Source organism: Manis pentadactyla, chromosome 11 (assembly GCF_030020395.1).
Source record: "Manis pentadactyla isolate mManPen7 chromosome 11, mManPen7.hap1, whole genome shotgun sequence".
NCBI lineage: Eukaryota > Metazoa > Chordata > Mammalia > Pholidota > Manidae > Manis > Manis pentadactyla.
The window spans coordinates 33,630,271-33,646,847 of NC_080029.1; the positions used below are offsets into that span (position 1 = coordinate 33,630,271).

Here is a 16,577-nt window from a genome sequence, read left to right on the forward strand (position 1 = left end):
TGGGCAAGTTCACTATGGATTCAATGTGACCAAAGAAATCAACAGCAAAACGTTCTTGGGGTGAAAGAGTTATACTCAACTTTATTTCCAGGTGCAGGTCAGTCACTAAAATCCCATTCACTCAGAGCGAGTCTGCATGCAGCAAGCCAGTCTCTGCCTCTGGGCCCCTCTGCCTGCACAGTCATCCCGCACAGCCATCCTCTAAGCCTCTGTCCTCAGTACTGCCACCACTCCAGCCTCTGCTCTGCTCTCCTGCAGCCTTGCAGCCCTGCCACCGTGTTGCGCCCAGAGCGCTGGGCAGAGCTCTTTTTATAGAGTCAACAGCCATGTATTGCCCGCAGGTGTGCAGTGAGCCAGTCAACCAGGGCCAGGTGAGAATCCTGGCCACAGGAACTCTCATTTTATCCATAGAGCTCAACAAAAGTCTGTTGAAGCAATGGCCAGTGAACTTGGTCTAATTAAAATAAGGGTCCAGGCAATATAAGTCACCAAGTCATTTCCCTTTAACAGTTACATTTTTTTAATGTGTGGGCAGTTTTAAGAATTGTGTGCCAAGCAAGCATTTCAGAATGAACTCCATAGGCAAACCATGAAATCAGTAGAAATAGAAACTTGCCACCACTGAAGCCTGAAAATCCATGGAGCGCAAGGACTTTGTTATTGTTAACACATTACACTTAACGAGAAAGAAACTGTAATTAACCAATTACACCTGGAAAGAGGCCTGATGAAACCGGGTCCGCCTTGCTCACCCCATAATTACCCTAGAGCAAAGAGTGAATCTTTTATTTACTGACATCTGCCCAAATCCTTGCACAATGACTGTGTAACATTAACGAACACCTTCTGGGTAAACGAATGCACTAGGCGAGTCCGGACGCTAGAGGCTGAGCACACACTTGGGGGGTTACGTTGCCGAGGGACCACTTGTGTATGCGTGTGCCCCTGGTCACTTGACCTCCCCGACGGTAAAGTGCTTTACAGCTGAAGGGCGGACAGGAACCTGGCTCGGCTACGTTTCGAGGGCTAGAAGCTAACATCCAGTCAGAACGTGAACTGAGGAAGTCAGGATAGCCAAAGCTGCGATGACAGCGAAGATGACATCGAGGCATTTAATGTTACCAACCCACTGCGCGTTAGCATCACCCCTCTCAGCTGCGGCGCTGGCGGAACCACAGCCCCCGCAGTCCGTGACCTACGAGTCGGACGATCTTCCGTCCCGGACTACCGTCCCCGGCATGCACTGCAGCGACCGCCCCCTCGCTGGAAGGCGGGGCCTTGGAGAGAGGCGGCCGCTCTGCCTGTTACCACGGGTTCCCGCCGGCTCTTCCGCCGTGGCTCTCTTCTCAGCCCGGGATTTGGTGCTTCCGGGCTGTCGGACTGCCGCTCGCTTTGGCGCGCCGCCGCCTTCTCAGGAGTCGCCTGCGCAGCATAGCGCGCCTGACTTTCCGTCAGGCTTTCGGGCCTGGAGCTTCCTCAGTGACGGAATGAAGGGGATGGGCATTCTGGCTCGGAAGGACCCCGTCGCGGCCCCGGAAGCGCCTCGTCCGGGGCGGTGGCGGCGGCGGTAGCCGTGATGCCTGCGGGGCTGGGCAGGTGACCGCCGGTGTTGGAGTGGGCCCAGTTGCCCAGAATCTCGGCGGCTGCTGCTCAAGGGCGGCTGACGCCATGGCCACCTCCGCCGCCTCCTCGGAGCATTTCGAGAAACTGCATGAGATCTTCCGCGGCCTCCATGAAGACCTCCGAGGAGTGCCAGAGCGGCTTCTGGGGACGGCAGGAGCAGGTGAGGCGGGACAGGCCAAGCCGTGGGGAACTCGGTCCGCACGCTCTGGGAGGAGAGCCTGCCCTAGGCACACACCTCGTCCCAGCCCCGGGCTCTTATTCTCAGCCACGCCCCCTAAGCTGGCTGGTCCCGGCGCCCAGGTCTCACTGCAGCCGCGTAGGGGGCCCAAGCGTGGACCTTGGAGTGTCGTCTCCTTGGGCTTCTTTTATTGCCTGCAAACTTTCTCGTCTCTTTTTTCACTCTGGCAATAAGAGCATAGGAAACGTTAAGATCTGCGGTGCTGTGTATTTCGGTAGAATTTGTTTCTCTTGTAGCTCTTCTGTATTTTGTTTTAGACATTTAAAAGAAGTATTTTCAAGAGAGTCCGTAGTTTTCACGTTGGCAAAGGATCCGTAGCATCAAAAAGGTTGAGAACCCAAAGGAATCATAACTTTTGGGGTTGGTAAACAGTTTTTGGGGGAGGGTCTTTAAAATCAGGATTGTAGCGTTTAGGTGTGGTTCTCTTACGAATTGGTGCTTAGATTATTTACTACCCCTTGATTTCAAAATTAAAGTTGTTACAAACTTTGCCGGGCGGAACTAGAGTTTTCCAGTTAAATCCATAAGAAGGCCTGACAGAGAACAAATAGATGTTGATGGCAAGGTGGGATAGGACTTTGTTTTTACTTAAACGTCAGAGTTTGTTTGCTTTAAGAAATTTGGACTTGATATGGATAGCCAGCTGACTAATATGGTCAGATTTCATTTTAGAAAAATGGTGGTGGCCAAGTAGAGGATGAAAGAGAGGCACACAAATCTGGATACAGGGAGCCAAGTTAGAAGCCTTTGTGGCAGTCAGGTAGTTAATGCGGGAATCTATGGCATCCTAAATCCAAGAGGTGATTCAAAGGCTGATTGATTCGGGAGTGAGGAAGAAAGATTCAGGGATGTGTGAATTTTCTCATTTGGTCAATTGAGTGAATGATGAACTTAAATAGGATATGTAATAGTAGAAGCAGGCTTGTTTGGGTCGTAGATGAAAACATCTAGGGTGCTTACAAAATAGTGATCATAGTGTATGTCCATTCTAGCCTGCCATTTCTTCTCTTGCCTTTAAAAATAACATGTATGAAGAAGATACGTGAATTGACAGGCAATTTAGTGTAATATTTTAACAACAAGGATTTTAGAGCCAGATGGCCTACATTCAAACCTACATCTGGCTCTTAGTCGCTGTATGACCTTGGACTTAAACCTAGTTTCCCCTGCAAAATGGGGATGAATCACAGTACTTACTTCATAGGAGTTTTGTGAGAATTAAATGAGCTAGCATATGTAAAGCCCTTAGAATACTGCCTGATAATAGTAAGAGCAATTAGCTATTTTACTGTTATACAGGAAATTGGATATTTTATTTAAATAAAACAGAAAACGCCACCTCTATATATATAATACCCTATCCTTGATCTACTTTTCCTTTTTTTCTAGAGCACTTATCTTCTAGTGTGCTAGACACTTTACATATCTTAATGATGTTTATGGTATATTATTTGTCGTCCTTTCACTAGAACAGTGGTTTGCAAAGATGGTCTCTGAACCAGCAGCATCAGCGTCACGTGGGAACTCGTTAGAAATGCAAATTCTTGGGTCCCTGCTTACTTTACTGAATCATTAACTGTTTTTACAGTCTAAACAGCTATCCAAGGGATTTCTGATGTCAAGTTTGAAAGCCACTGAGCTAGAACATAAGCTCTGTATTTTCTCCACATCCTCCCCAAAATTTATTTTTTTGTCTTTTGGTAATAGCCATTCTAAAAAGTGTGAGGTGAATGTAGTTTTGATTAGCATTCCCCTGATGATTGGTTATGTTGAGCTTCTTTTCATGTGCCTGTTGGCTGTACATATGTCTTCTTTGGGGGTAATGTCTGTTCAGGTCTTCTACCCATTATTTAATCAGAGGGTTTTTTTTTTTCTTTTTTACAACTATTGAGTTGTAAGAGTTATTTGAGTATTTTGGATATTAACCCCTTATCAGATATTTGATTTGCAAATATTTTCTCCCATTTGGTAAGTTGTGTTTCATTTTGTTGAAGGTCTCCTTTGGTATGCTGTAGCTTTTTAATGTGATGTAGTCCCAACTTGTTTGTTTTTGCTTTTACTTTTGGTGTCAAATGCAAAAAAAATCACCAAGGTCAGTGATTTATCTTCTGTAATTTTTTGCTAGGAAATTATGGTTTCAGGTTTAGGTTCAAAATTTTAAGCTGTTTTGAGTTAATTTTTGTATATGGTGAAAGATAGTGGTCCAGTTTCATTCTTTTGCATGTGGCTATCAGGTTTTCCCAGCATTATTTGTTGAAGAGACTCTCTCTTCCTGTGAGACAATAGAAAAAATATATATTGGTCTCTGCCCTCAGTTCCTGGCACAGAGCTCCTAAAAACCTTGTATGTTCCTAAGTGATAGGAACACTAGGAGCATCTTTTGTTCTAATGAGGCAACTCAAAGCTAATGAGCTTCTAGGTGGCTCCTGAATGGGGGCTGGTCACTGGAAAAACGAACCCATGATTAGAGGTTTGGAATTTCAGCCCTGCTCCCCAGTTCTCTAGAGAGGGGAGAGAGGCTGGAAATAGAGTTGATAATTAATTGAGTATACCTATATTAAGAAACTGCCATAAAATCCCAATAGTATAGGGTTTGGAGACCTTCCAGGTGGGTGAACATATGTGTGATATGAGGTATGATGCACCTCAGCTCCATGGCGATAGAAGCTCTGTGCTCAGGATGACTCCTAACCTTGCCCTATGTATCTCTTTCTTTGGCTGTTCATCTGTATCCTTTATCATATCCTTTAATAAAGTGGTAAACCTAAGTAAGTGTTTCCTTGAGTTGTGAAATGCACTAGCAAATTGATCAAACCTGAGTAGGGGGCGTTGGGGACCTACTACTTGTGACTGACATCGGAAGGAGGGGGGCATTGTCATGAGACTGAGCCCTTAACTTGTGGAATCTGATGCTATCGCCAAGTAGATGGTGACCCAGAAGTGTATTCTGTGTGAGTAGTCAAGGAGACACACAAAGGAGGAAGGACAGGATTTTTCCTTATTCAGAAGCAGAAGATACAGGAGGAGGCAAGAATGGGTTTTCCTAATTCATTTCCCCATTGTATATTCTTGGCTATTTTGTCATTAATTAATTGACCATATATATGTAAGTTTATTTCAGGGCTCTCTATTCTATTCCATTGATTTTTGTGTCTGTTTTTATGCCAGTACCGTATTGTTTTGATGTAACCACTTATTTATGAACTGTTTGTTTGGATCATTCTAGAATATGCCTCTTAAGAATGCAGATTTTCATGTCCTTTAACAAAGGAAGAGCAGAGGAGGAGACTTTATGACTAATAGAGCTGTAGAAAAACCTGAGCTAGGAAGGGAATGCATTTATATGTAGAATATTTCATAACTGTCTGGTTTAGATCAGAAGTGAGTGTGCTTGAACTTGGAGATGTGCTTATTTAGGAGTGATGACACTCAGCACTTTTGAGACAGCTTATTACAAAATAATATGATTCCTCTCCATGGAAGTAGCCATTCTTGATTGCAGCAGATACTATTTCACTGCTGGAAACTGAAAAAACAGCCCCTTCAGGGATAGTAACAGTTGTTTTGGTGCTTATCTCAGTTACCTCATGGATTGTGAAGATGCAGATCACTGCCATGGCTGAACTTTATCCCCCCAACACCCCCCACCTTTTTTTTAAAAATAACAAACCCTGGGTTTTGTGAGCACTGTGGAGTGAGTCATTCACCAGGGTGCCTTGTGTATTTTTTAAGGGGTGTCACATGACAATGAATGAGGCATAGTAAAGGGTACATTGTCATTTGCTCGCAGGCAGTAGCAACATCTAAGGAGCACCCTACCAGGTTTAAAGTTCTAGAAGCTATGGGACACATAAAAGAAAAAGTAACTTTTTAAATTTCCTGTTCTGGAGAAGCTTGAACTCAAATTGAGAATATAGAATATACACATCCAAAGTGATTTATGATCATTTAAAAAGCAGCAGACAACTGACATGCTAGATGCTGTTTTGATTAAATCCATATAAAGCTTTATAGTGGTATTACTTCTTAGTGGGATTGGGTTTGAAAGTCAAGGTTTAAGATGAAAGTCAGGGTAAACAAAATTAGCCAAGAAAATCTTAGGACAGCATATTGAGTACCCACATGCCATCCTTCCATAAGCCCAACTCAGCTGTTCTCTTTGGCATTGGCAAAGACTGTTCTTTCTCCAGTTTGTGGGATTGCTGACTTGTATTTAGGAGTCACAGTGAACGAAAAATACATAGCTTTAAAAGACCATGTACCCATACATGCTACAACATAGATGAAGCTTTACATTATGCTAAGTGAAATAAACCAGACACAAAAGGACAAATATTGTTATGACTCCTCTTATGAAGTACCTAGAGTAGTCAAATTCAAGAGAAATTAGAAAGTAGAATGATTGTTACTGGGGTTTGGGGTGGAGGGCAGTGGGGAGTTAGTGATTGGTTTGGAGTTTCAGTTTGGAATGATGAAAAGGTTCTGGGATGGACAGTAGTGATGGTCATACAACAATGTGAATGTACTTAATGCCACTTACCTGTATACTTAAAAATGGTCACAGTAGTAAATTTTATCTTCTGTGTATTTTACCAGTTTTTTAAAAAAGACTGTATCCCCAGATTGTGAAGGTAATTCCAAAAGATGAGTTCCAAAAATCATTGTAAGCAATGGTAACCTTGTGGTAATAAGTAGATTATATGTAGATTTCCATGAAGAACATTGATTTGAACATTAAAAAAAATCGAACTCATGAATAAGGCTAATACTTCTTCCTAGATGTGAAGGGATGACCTACCTCATTTTGTAACTTATGGGAGGAGTTCAGGTTCCAAGGAGATAAAAACAATTATCTAAGCTTACACAGTGAGTCAGCCCCAAAACTAGAACCAGAACCTGACTTTACTATGGTTCCCCCTGTACAAATCTGTACCAGGTGACAGCATGCCAGTACTCCTTTAATCAGTTTTGCCATGTCCAAGTACCATTTCTCTATTAGTCATTTTCTCTGTATAAACTTATTTTATGTAAAATACACTTACTTAATACATAAAGTTGTTTAAAAATGAAAATTTATATCACTCCTTTAAATGGGAAATGTGTAGAACCTATCTAAATGGCCAGAAAAAATACAATGAAGGCAAAACAATGCTGTTTTTAGTTAGATGTTATTTCTTAGAAGCTGAAGCCTGTTCTGTTTTTGTTAAAGGGAGATTCTCAATATTTAGGTTTTAAAGACATATACCAGCACCAGAACGACATGATATGAGGGATTGAAAGGGAATGACTCTTATTCTGAGTTGATGGTATTTACATCATTTCCCATACCACTGCCAGCGGGTATGGCCAAGAAATGTCCCCTACCATGCAGCCTAATCAGTGAGTGAGCAGAGTAAGTGGGTTTTGAACTTCTTTTGCAGAAAAGCAGTGGATAAGGGTTGACAGAGAAGTAATTCACAGTGGGTGTGAAAACGGGGACAGATTTCAAAGAACCAGTGTTGTTAAATATTCTTAATTATGAAAGTCTGGTCCCTCTTGTTAGGATGGGAAGGAAAAAATTGACAATGATTAGACTTGTAGTATTTCATAGTAGGGACACTGTTGGTTTGGGACCAGATGATTGTTATGCAGGACTGTTCCAAGCATGGATATTCTTGTTCCCTGGGCACTAAACGCCAGTAGTAATTATGATAACAGGTTCCCATACATTTCTAAATGCCTTTTAGGGGTGATTAAGTACTACCCACCATGGGAAGGATGGGGAGTTATTCTGAGCAAGGGAGCAGCCACAACAAATGTATGGAAGCAGGACTGTGCATTTGAAATTTATCTGTCTTTTCCAGAAGAGAAGAAGAAGTTGATCAGAGATTTTGATGAAAAGCAGCAGGAAGCAAATGAAACGGTGAGAACAGGGAGCAAGTTCTTATTTCGTCTTCTACCTGGTGTTGGTCTTTTCCTGAAGTAATTCCTATGACCTGATCACAGATGAACTGTTCCTGTCTATTGATCTTGATTTTGATTATTTCTTACTAAATGAGGCCAACTGATGGGAATGGGTCTTGGGTGGGGGTTGACGAACGCAAATAGGTGAACCTTGAAGACTTCTTAAATGAGTCTTTGATAATACATCCTGATGTGAACATAAGGGCATACTCATACCTTTATCTGGTTGATCTTTCTAAATCTCATTTTAAAAGCTGGTCCTTAAGATGAGTTGTTATTCTTTATTAAACTTACTGTCACAAAAAATTTAGCTCGGAGGTGGTTCTAGCCACATTCTGTTCCATTTTAAAAGAGAGCACATTGTTGGACTTGGTACCTTGGGCAAGGCATACGTGGACAGGATGAATTCCCAGTTAGGACCAAAAGCTTGTCAGCAGTTGGTCCAGGTTGCTGAGCAGTTTAGCAACTGCTTCTCTCTTAACCTGTGACTTTACTTTAAAAAAAATTTTTTTTATTAAGGAATTATTGATATACACTCTTACAAAGGTTTCACATGAAAAAATATAGTTACATTTACCCATATCATCAAGTCCCCACCCATACCCCAATGCAATCACTGTCCATCAGTGTAGTAAGATGCCTCTGTGACTTTACTTTTTTATATTTTGGTATCATTAATCTACAATTACATGAAGAACATTATGTTTACTAGACTCCTTCCTCCACCAAGTCCCCCCCCCACAAACCCCATTACAGTCACTGTCCATCAGCGTAGTAAGATGCTGTAGAATCACTACGTCTTCTCTGTGTTGCACAGCCCTCCCCATGCCCCCCCTCATTACACATGCTAATCATAATGCCCCCTTTCTTTTTCCCCACCCTTATCCATCCCTTCCCACCCAGCTTCCTCAGTCCCTTTCCCTTTGGTAACTCTTAGTCCATTCTTGGGTTCTGTGTTTCTGCTGTTTTGTTCCTTCAGTTTTTCGTTCTTATACTCCACATATGAGTGAAGTCATTTGGTACTTGTCTCTCTCCGCCTGGCTTATTTCACTGAGCATAATACCCTCTAGCTCCATCCATGTTGTTGCAAATTGTAGGATTTGTTTTCTTATGGCTGAATAATATTCCATTGTGTATATGTACCACATCTTCTTTATCCATTCATCTACTGATGGACATTTAGGTTGCCTCCATTTCTTGGCTATTGTTGTGACTTTACTTTTTAAAAAAAATTTGCTCTCATCTTTTAGAGTCATTCTGTCTTCCTATCATTATTCTCTAGCTTCAACAAACCATTTGAAGAGATTAGGACTAAAATCCAGGTCCTAGGTCATACTTTGCAGAAATAGTTGCTTCTAGTTTTTGCTATTCCAGAGAAGACTAAGAAGACATTCTTTTTAAGCCAGGGACTACCTTCTTGCTTGCTGAAGAACAACTTCCCTATTCCACTTAAGTTCTGAGAAGCTAAGCTTATCTTCATCCTTCTTTGTTCTATATCTATTTTAAGAAGGATCAAGCTATCAGACTGTGGAAACTATCTCCTTCATAGTGGCAATACTAGAAACTTAATACCTGTGTGCAGCTGGGTATATCCATTATACCTGATATGGAGCCAGTCTTCGTTTTGGTTGACATGTTAGTGAAAGTATAAAAATCTTTTAGTTAATACTAATTTGTTTGATGCTTTGATACTTTCTCTGAACTTGGCAAAATTAACAAACTCTACTCTGGGCATCCCAGAGATGAAAATAATTTACGGCCTCTTGTGAACTTGTCTAGGTGTTATTTTACTTAACCTAGAAAAATGGAAATCTTATTTGGACTTATCTCAACATAGAGACAAATGATTGAATTTTGGATAGAGGGTGGCAGGAAAGAACGTTGATGCCAGACTCCTACTGTTTTGGGTATAGTCACCTCAAAGTGCATCATGACACTACTTGGCATACTGAAAGAGAATTTGAAGATTTTGAGTGCTGACTTTTTATTGTCTCTGAGGGGGAGGCACTAGCTAGACTAGTATTGCTCTTAATCTTGAGCAGGTTTCTTCAAGCTTTATGAAACAAAGGTAGTATTTCCTACTGTATTGATTTGCTGTGAGGATTAAATGAGAATGCATGTAAAAATGTTTAATAAGTATGAAGTGCTTGTTAGTTTTTTCACTCATTCATCACCTACTTTTTGAATGCCTGTTCTGTGCTTGCTAGGCACTGTGCCAGGTACTCAAGAGTAATGAGATGAACATGTCACGTGTAGTCCTGACTCTTGTGGAACATATGGTTAAGTACTTACTGGGGTCTGTATTTGATTAGTCCAAACTTGGCATATGCCAAGACGAGGGAAAAAAATGGGCCATTTACTCACTACTTTCTGGCTTCTTAGCTGGCAGAGATGGAAGAGGAACTACGTTATGCACCCCTATCTTTTCGTAACCCTATGATGTCTAAACTTCGAACCTACCGGAAGGACCTTGCCAAACTCCATCGGGAAGTAAGAAGCACACCTTTGACAGCCACCCCTGGTGGCCGAGGAGACATGAAATATGGCGCATACACAGTAGAGAATGAGCATATGGTAAGCTTCAGCTGGTTTTCTCTCCTTTAAGGGCCTGTATAAGAACCATATTGTGGAATACATGTTATCAGTCATACTAGACTGGTTTTTCCTGCCTTATTCTCTTTCCTGCATCTAATTCCCCTTCTCCTCTGGGGTGTCCACCTCTGTATCTAGTAGTGCAGTTATTTCCAAGCCATATGCTTAGATTTTTTTGTATCCTTTATATATGAAACAATGCTTAGTATATAGTAGTGGTATACAAGTTTTACCTGTCCTTATTATATCAGGACTGTGTATTTTGACCCATTGATCCAGTGTCCCCAAAAAATTCAGTTAGGATTTTCATTTACTAGAGTGTTGTTACAGAATTAACCCAAGCTTTCCTTTACATTTATATCAAGATGGCCCAACAGCCCAGATACAGTTAGAGAAGGCAGGATGCTTCTGAAGGAGCTAAGACCTTACTCTCTTGTAGTGTTAAGTGAACTGGACTGTCTCTAAAGCCCCAGTATTCTGGCTTATAAAATTAGACTAAATTGGAAATCTATATTCTGAAACTACAGAAACAATATAAATAAAACTTCACAAAGATTAAATTTAATGTGTTTCATTAAGGATTATATTTCACAGTACAAAATACAAATGGCTGAGCAAGTAGCATGGGAGAGAATGAAAGGGGGTCTATAAGTGTAGACTGCATGTATGTAGAAAGGCTAATAGTATAATTTTAAACAAATATTATTTCACCATGCATCCTGATTATAGTTTAAGAGACATTCAAAAGATACTGGCCTGACACTGCTGATGTCAAAACTAGAGGGTTTGATAATGATATAAAATTTTCAAAATTCACTTGTGAAGAGGAACACTGGGCCAAGGAAGGCAGGTGGAGTTTGTGAAAGTGAAATGGGAGGTGTAAGGTAACTTTGGTCATTTGTTACCCAGAAAGATCACAAAAGCAAAAAAGAGGAAGATAAGTCCAAATAATTTTGCTTTAAATTACTTGTTTCAGATTATAAAAACAATCAAGGAATACATATCACCTTCAGTAGGATACTTCCAAATCTAAGGTTGATTTATGCAATCCTGTTCTTTCTTCAGTCTAATCAGGTGAAAGTCCCCATCTTTTATTTTTTTATTGAAGCATTAGTGATAAACAATCTTACATTGGTTTCAAATATACAACACAGTGGTTTAACAGTTACCCAACTTTATTAAATCCTCATCCCCACTAGTGCAGTTACTGTCAAAATAGGAAGATGTTACAAAATCATTGGCTGTATTCTCCATGCTGTACTACCATCCCCGTGACTAATTTATGATTGAGAATTTTTGTGCCCCTTTATCCCCCTCACCGTCCCCGCCTCAACCTCTTCCCATTGGTAACTGCTAGTCAGTTCTCAGTGTCTATGTGTCTGCTGCTATTTTGTTCATTGTTTTGCTTTGTTTTTATATTCCACAAGTAACTGAAATCATATGGTATTTGTCCTTCTCCTCCTGGCTTATTTCATTGATCATAATACCCTCTAGGTCCATCCATGTTGTCACAAATGGCAGGATTTTTCTTTTTATGGCTGAATACTCCATTATATATATGTACCACATCTTCCTTACCCATTCATCTATTGATGGACACTTAGGTTGCTTCCATATCTTGGCTACTGTAAATAATGCAGCAGTAAATACAGGGGTGCATATGTCTTTTCAAATCAGGGAGAAAATCCCCATCTTTTATTATTATTTTTTATTTATTATTTTTTTTCCATCTTTTATTTTTAAAAAGCCTACTCCTGCTTGTAAGTTAAAATAACTCAGGTTTATTTTAGCTTCATTCAATGGTTTCCTCATCCAAAATCTCTATGTAATATATGAAGTGAAAGGCTTTTTGTTACCTCTGATCTAGGAAGCCATCTTTCAGCTTCATGGTGGTAGTGTCTAGTGCTAGTAGATACCTGCTTATTAGTTGGCCCTGGGAGCCAGCCCCTTTTTGAGTGTGTGCACATGTGTGCTTGGAATAGCTAAGAACTCAGAGCTGCACCCATTTCTATCAGTGGTTGTTAGTTCTGGACTGACAAAGAATACTTCCATCCTCATGTCTTACATGCTTAGGAGTATAGGTGAAGTAAAACTTTGGTAGGGATTTAAAAGATTAGGGCAGCTTATTTGGCCCCATATACCTCCTTACTTGAGAGCAAAACACCAATGGTTACTTCAGAGTATTACGTGAAAGTGTTTTGGGCTTGCCAAGAGTGTAGCCACCTAAATTTTTTTAGGATGTGGTAGTGTCTCAGACTTCTAAGTGATTTCTGTATGTGCTGGAAAGAAATCTTACTCATGGTGCCCCAGTCCTCATTAGCAGTCAGGTGAGAACTTTCAGTGAATTAATCGACTTCTAGGACTATAGAGTTGAGTTGGTTTGCTTGTTGCACTATCAGAATTACAGGCTGTGTGCAATTTCAGGTAGTTCCTGCACCCCAAATTAGGCTGCTGCCTCTCAAAAGTTACTGGTCCAGAAAGTACATGAATCATTTCAAACTCATCATAAACATAGGAAAATACTCCAATGGCTTTAATCCTTTTCTTGCCACAACTTAAGTGTAACAAGCTGAATGGAGTGGAGGTACTGTGGTCCTTTATTGGATTTCAGGTTCTGCTTGAACAGGATCTTATAGTTGATTATAGTAGTTTGGTTGTCTTAGAAGTAATGAAAATTATTGCATATTATATCCCTTATTACATAAGAAGGGTCAAAAAGAATGTGCTGGCAATGAATTCTAATGGAAGAAGCCTAATATTTCCCTTCCATATTCCTATCAGAATCGGCTCCAGTCTCAAAGGGCACTGCTTCTGCAAGGCACTGACAGCCTGAACCGGGCCACGCAGAGTATTGAGCGTTCTCACCGGATTGCCACAGAGACTGACCAGATTGGCTCAGAAATTATAGAAGAGCTGGGGGAGCAACGTGACCAGTTGGAACGCACCAAAAGTAGAGTAAGTCTGGGCAGATGGGGAAAGGGGCAACAGTGGGCAGAGTAGGTGGGCCCATCATACCCTGATACCTTGATACTACCAGCAGCTACAGCGTCTGAATTTAGGGTATGACTGTTTAGGTCCTTGTGCTTTTCTCAGTCTTTAATTTGCTTAGCTAAGAGGTCTCCCCTTGGAAGTGGTTTTAACTCTGAGATTTAAAGGTCATTGGAAGGGGGGAAAGAAAAGACTGAAGAAACCCCATTTCTCCATTTATTGAAAATTATCAAACAAATAGACTGCAGCTACTCCATTTTTTCATTCCTATATTACCAATCTGAGGTTTTTATTTCTCATCTCTAGTGGAATATTTTGCTATTCTTATAAAGCATCATCTACTTAAAAGATCCTAGGTTTCCAAAAGATCCAAAGCTATTTTCCACATGTTATAAAATAGTACTACTGATAATTTATGGAGGTTCAATCCTGCATTATAGCTCTTTATTAAGACAGGCTGGATCATTCTGGGAAGAATACAAATACTTAGGCCAAATGATGACTAAATTGGGGCCTCTATTTAATACTCTAAGATGCTCTGAAAAATAAGTCATTTCTTCCTTTCCATACATCTGCATAGGAATTTAAAAAATAGTTTAACTTGATGATGGAAAGCTGTATTCTTATTTAGCATGAGGCATATACAAACTGAAGAACCATGAGCAAGGTTCGGATGGGAAAACAGCAGCTCAGTGTTGAGGGTTGAGATGATTTTTTCATACGCCTTTAATATAGCATTAATTCTCCATTCTTAAATCAGAATGAATGATGCCCTTCCCAATAAAGGACTGAATTCAAGGTAAGCTGTGAAAAAGGCAACTTGTTTAGGGTAAATTTAAAAGCCAAGGAGTGAGCTGAGAGACCTGTTTACCAAGGCCACTAGGAAATGGGAACAGATGGCAGGTGGCATCCGTTGAAATGTCCTCCAGCTATCTAGATTAGTAACAGGAAACCAAAAGGGAAAGGTTTTTAAAAAAAGGTTTAAAAAAGGCTTATTTCCTTCCACAACTCAGTGTATCTCTTAAAGAGGTAAAGAAAAAAGAAAAATAACCAGATCCCAAGAGTGGTAATCTACCAGCCTACAAAAACAAACACTGGCTCAGGAGGTTTTCCTGAGCCTGGCTCATGAAATGCAAATCTTAAGTTGCTCAGGGTTGCTTCAGTTACTGCTGAGGTGCACTTGGGGCCCTTCTGTTTTGAGTAGCCAAGGTGAAGGGTTATTGGCTCTGTCCCAGAAGTCCCCCACAGCAACCTTGGGATATAATAACTTCTAAGCCTACTTGATGAGTACTTAAGTATCTTGTCCTTCCTTACCAGTTTCTGCTTATACTCAGAGGCTGTCATTTAAATTGGCTTGATTTCTTGGAGATTTTCAACATATACCCCTTAATGCCCACTGTCAGTTTAGGCATGTTCAAATTCGAACAGTGTGTACTTTTGAAAAAAGGAAGAAATAACTGCTGTTTTCTTTTTTCAGCTGGTAAACACAAATGAAAACTTGAGCAAAAGTCGGAAGATTCTCCGTTCAATGTCCAGAAAGTAAGTTTTAAAAAGAGTCACAAAATTAATTTCTCTTAACTCTAATGTTTCATAACCAAGAATGTCAAAGCCTTAAACAGTGACTTGCAAGAGGCAGGCCCTAGTAAAGGTAGAAGAAATAAAGAATATTGTCACGTACAGTTAAATATCCCAGGACAAATCCTTCATTAAAAATACGTACTGCTCTGACTTGGAGCAGTGGAACATTTGTACACTGGAAGGATTTTTAATCCCTGTTCAAATTCCTTAGGGAAGACAACCATATTCCTTTAAATAATTTTGGAAAAGCTTGATTGATTTAGAACATTTTTCACTGCTACTGCTTAGTACTTGCTTTTGGTTCTGCTTGCCAAACTTCATGGGAATCAAACCCCTTATCTGGGAATTCTGTCTTTTTAGCAAGGAACCTTTTTTAAAAAGCTCTGAGGTAAGTGCTGGCAGCCACACAACCAGGGCAGAAGGGAAATTGCCACTGAGGCTGAATCTGGGGGTAAGTGGGTAGTATGCATGAAACAGAACTACAGCTGGGCCGTGGAACTAGCAGGAGAGAATTTCCTAAACAATGGTAAATTCCTGGTGGGACAAGAAGAAACCTTCAGTTTAGAGTGAACATAAAAACAGAGATTGGATTGTATTAACAAAAGATAGTAAATATTTTGAAGCTGTTATACTTCTTTATAGAGGCACCCATTTGGGTTGATGGGGAAAGAGAGAATAAGAAGGGCAAGAAGTTCACAAGAGATTGAAAGGTACTACCCAACTCTATCCCTCTTCTAGTCACTTATCCTAAAGCAGGACCCATCTTTGAGGTGGACTTTTGACACTGAAGCCTCTGCTACAAATGCCAAAATATGTTCACAGCTGTAGTATGTACTAATGCAGCTCTATATGGTTAGATAATGATGCTGTATTCATGCTATTCTGAAAGAGGATTCCTACTGTCAGAAATGGTATATTTAATATTTTTTCTAACTAACCGCTCCCCTCCTAGAAAAGCTACTTTTAAAGCAAGGAAGTGACTACTATATGCAGATATTCTAGAATCAAGAAACCATTTTTATGCTTTGGTATTTGTCCCAGTTTTCAACACTTCTCCGAGGTAGATAGGGATAACACCAAGTTACAGCTAAAAAAGCTTTCAAGTTATCACTTAGCAGCTGAAAACCTTGTGTACTTACAGCTGTGTGGCTCTGTGATCAAACAAAAATTCAGTCTGCCACATAGTATCTGGCCTTGGCCCCTGCCCCAGCTCAAACCCCTAAATATTAAAAATAGAAAGAAATACAGTTATCCACACTTCTGACAGTTCCCCACTTTGCTTCTCCTTATAGAGTGACAACCAATAAGCTGCTGCTTTCCATCGTCATCTTACTGGAGCTGGCCATTCTGGGAGGCTTGGTGTATTACAAATTCTTTCACAAGCATTGAACTTCCTACAGGGAAGGGTTTGTGGACCAGAACTTTGACCTGTGAATGAATGGTGTAGAGCTGTGGGTTAAGCATATTGCTGCTGGGAGCTAGTGCTTCAAGGCTGCACTGCCAGGCCATGGGAGGGGGAGAGAAGACCACTTAAATGTGAAGAACAGCAACAAAGTGTACCAAGGTAATAAATGCTGTTTATGACATCTCTACATAGTACTCAACATAATACCCT

At 40.6% G+C, this 16,577-nt stretch overlaps 1 protein-coding gene across 1 annotated transcript; it reads left to right on the plus strand.

Annotated features, from left to right (window-relative positions):
* Positions 1-1,507: 1,507 nt before the first annotated feature.
* Positions 1,508-16,554, plus strand: VTI1B (vesicle transport through interaction with t-SNAREs 1B). Its single transcript, XM_036905983.2, has 6 exons — positions 1,508-1,783; positions 7,705-7,763; positions 10,187-10,378; positions 13,178-13,351; positions 14,862-14,923; positions 16,255-16,554. Exons 1-6 carry the CDS (start codon positions 1,669-1,671, stop codon positions 16,349-16,351), a joined length of 699 nt encoding a protein of 232 aa, XP_036761878.1. The 5' UTR covers positions 1,508-1,668; the 3' UTR covers positions 16,352-16,554.
* The last annotated feature ends 23 nt before the right edge of the window (positions 16,555-16,577 follow it).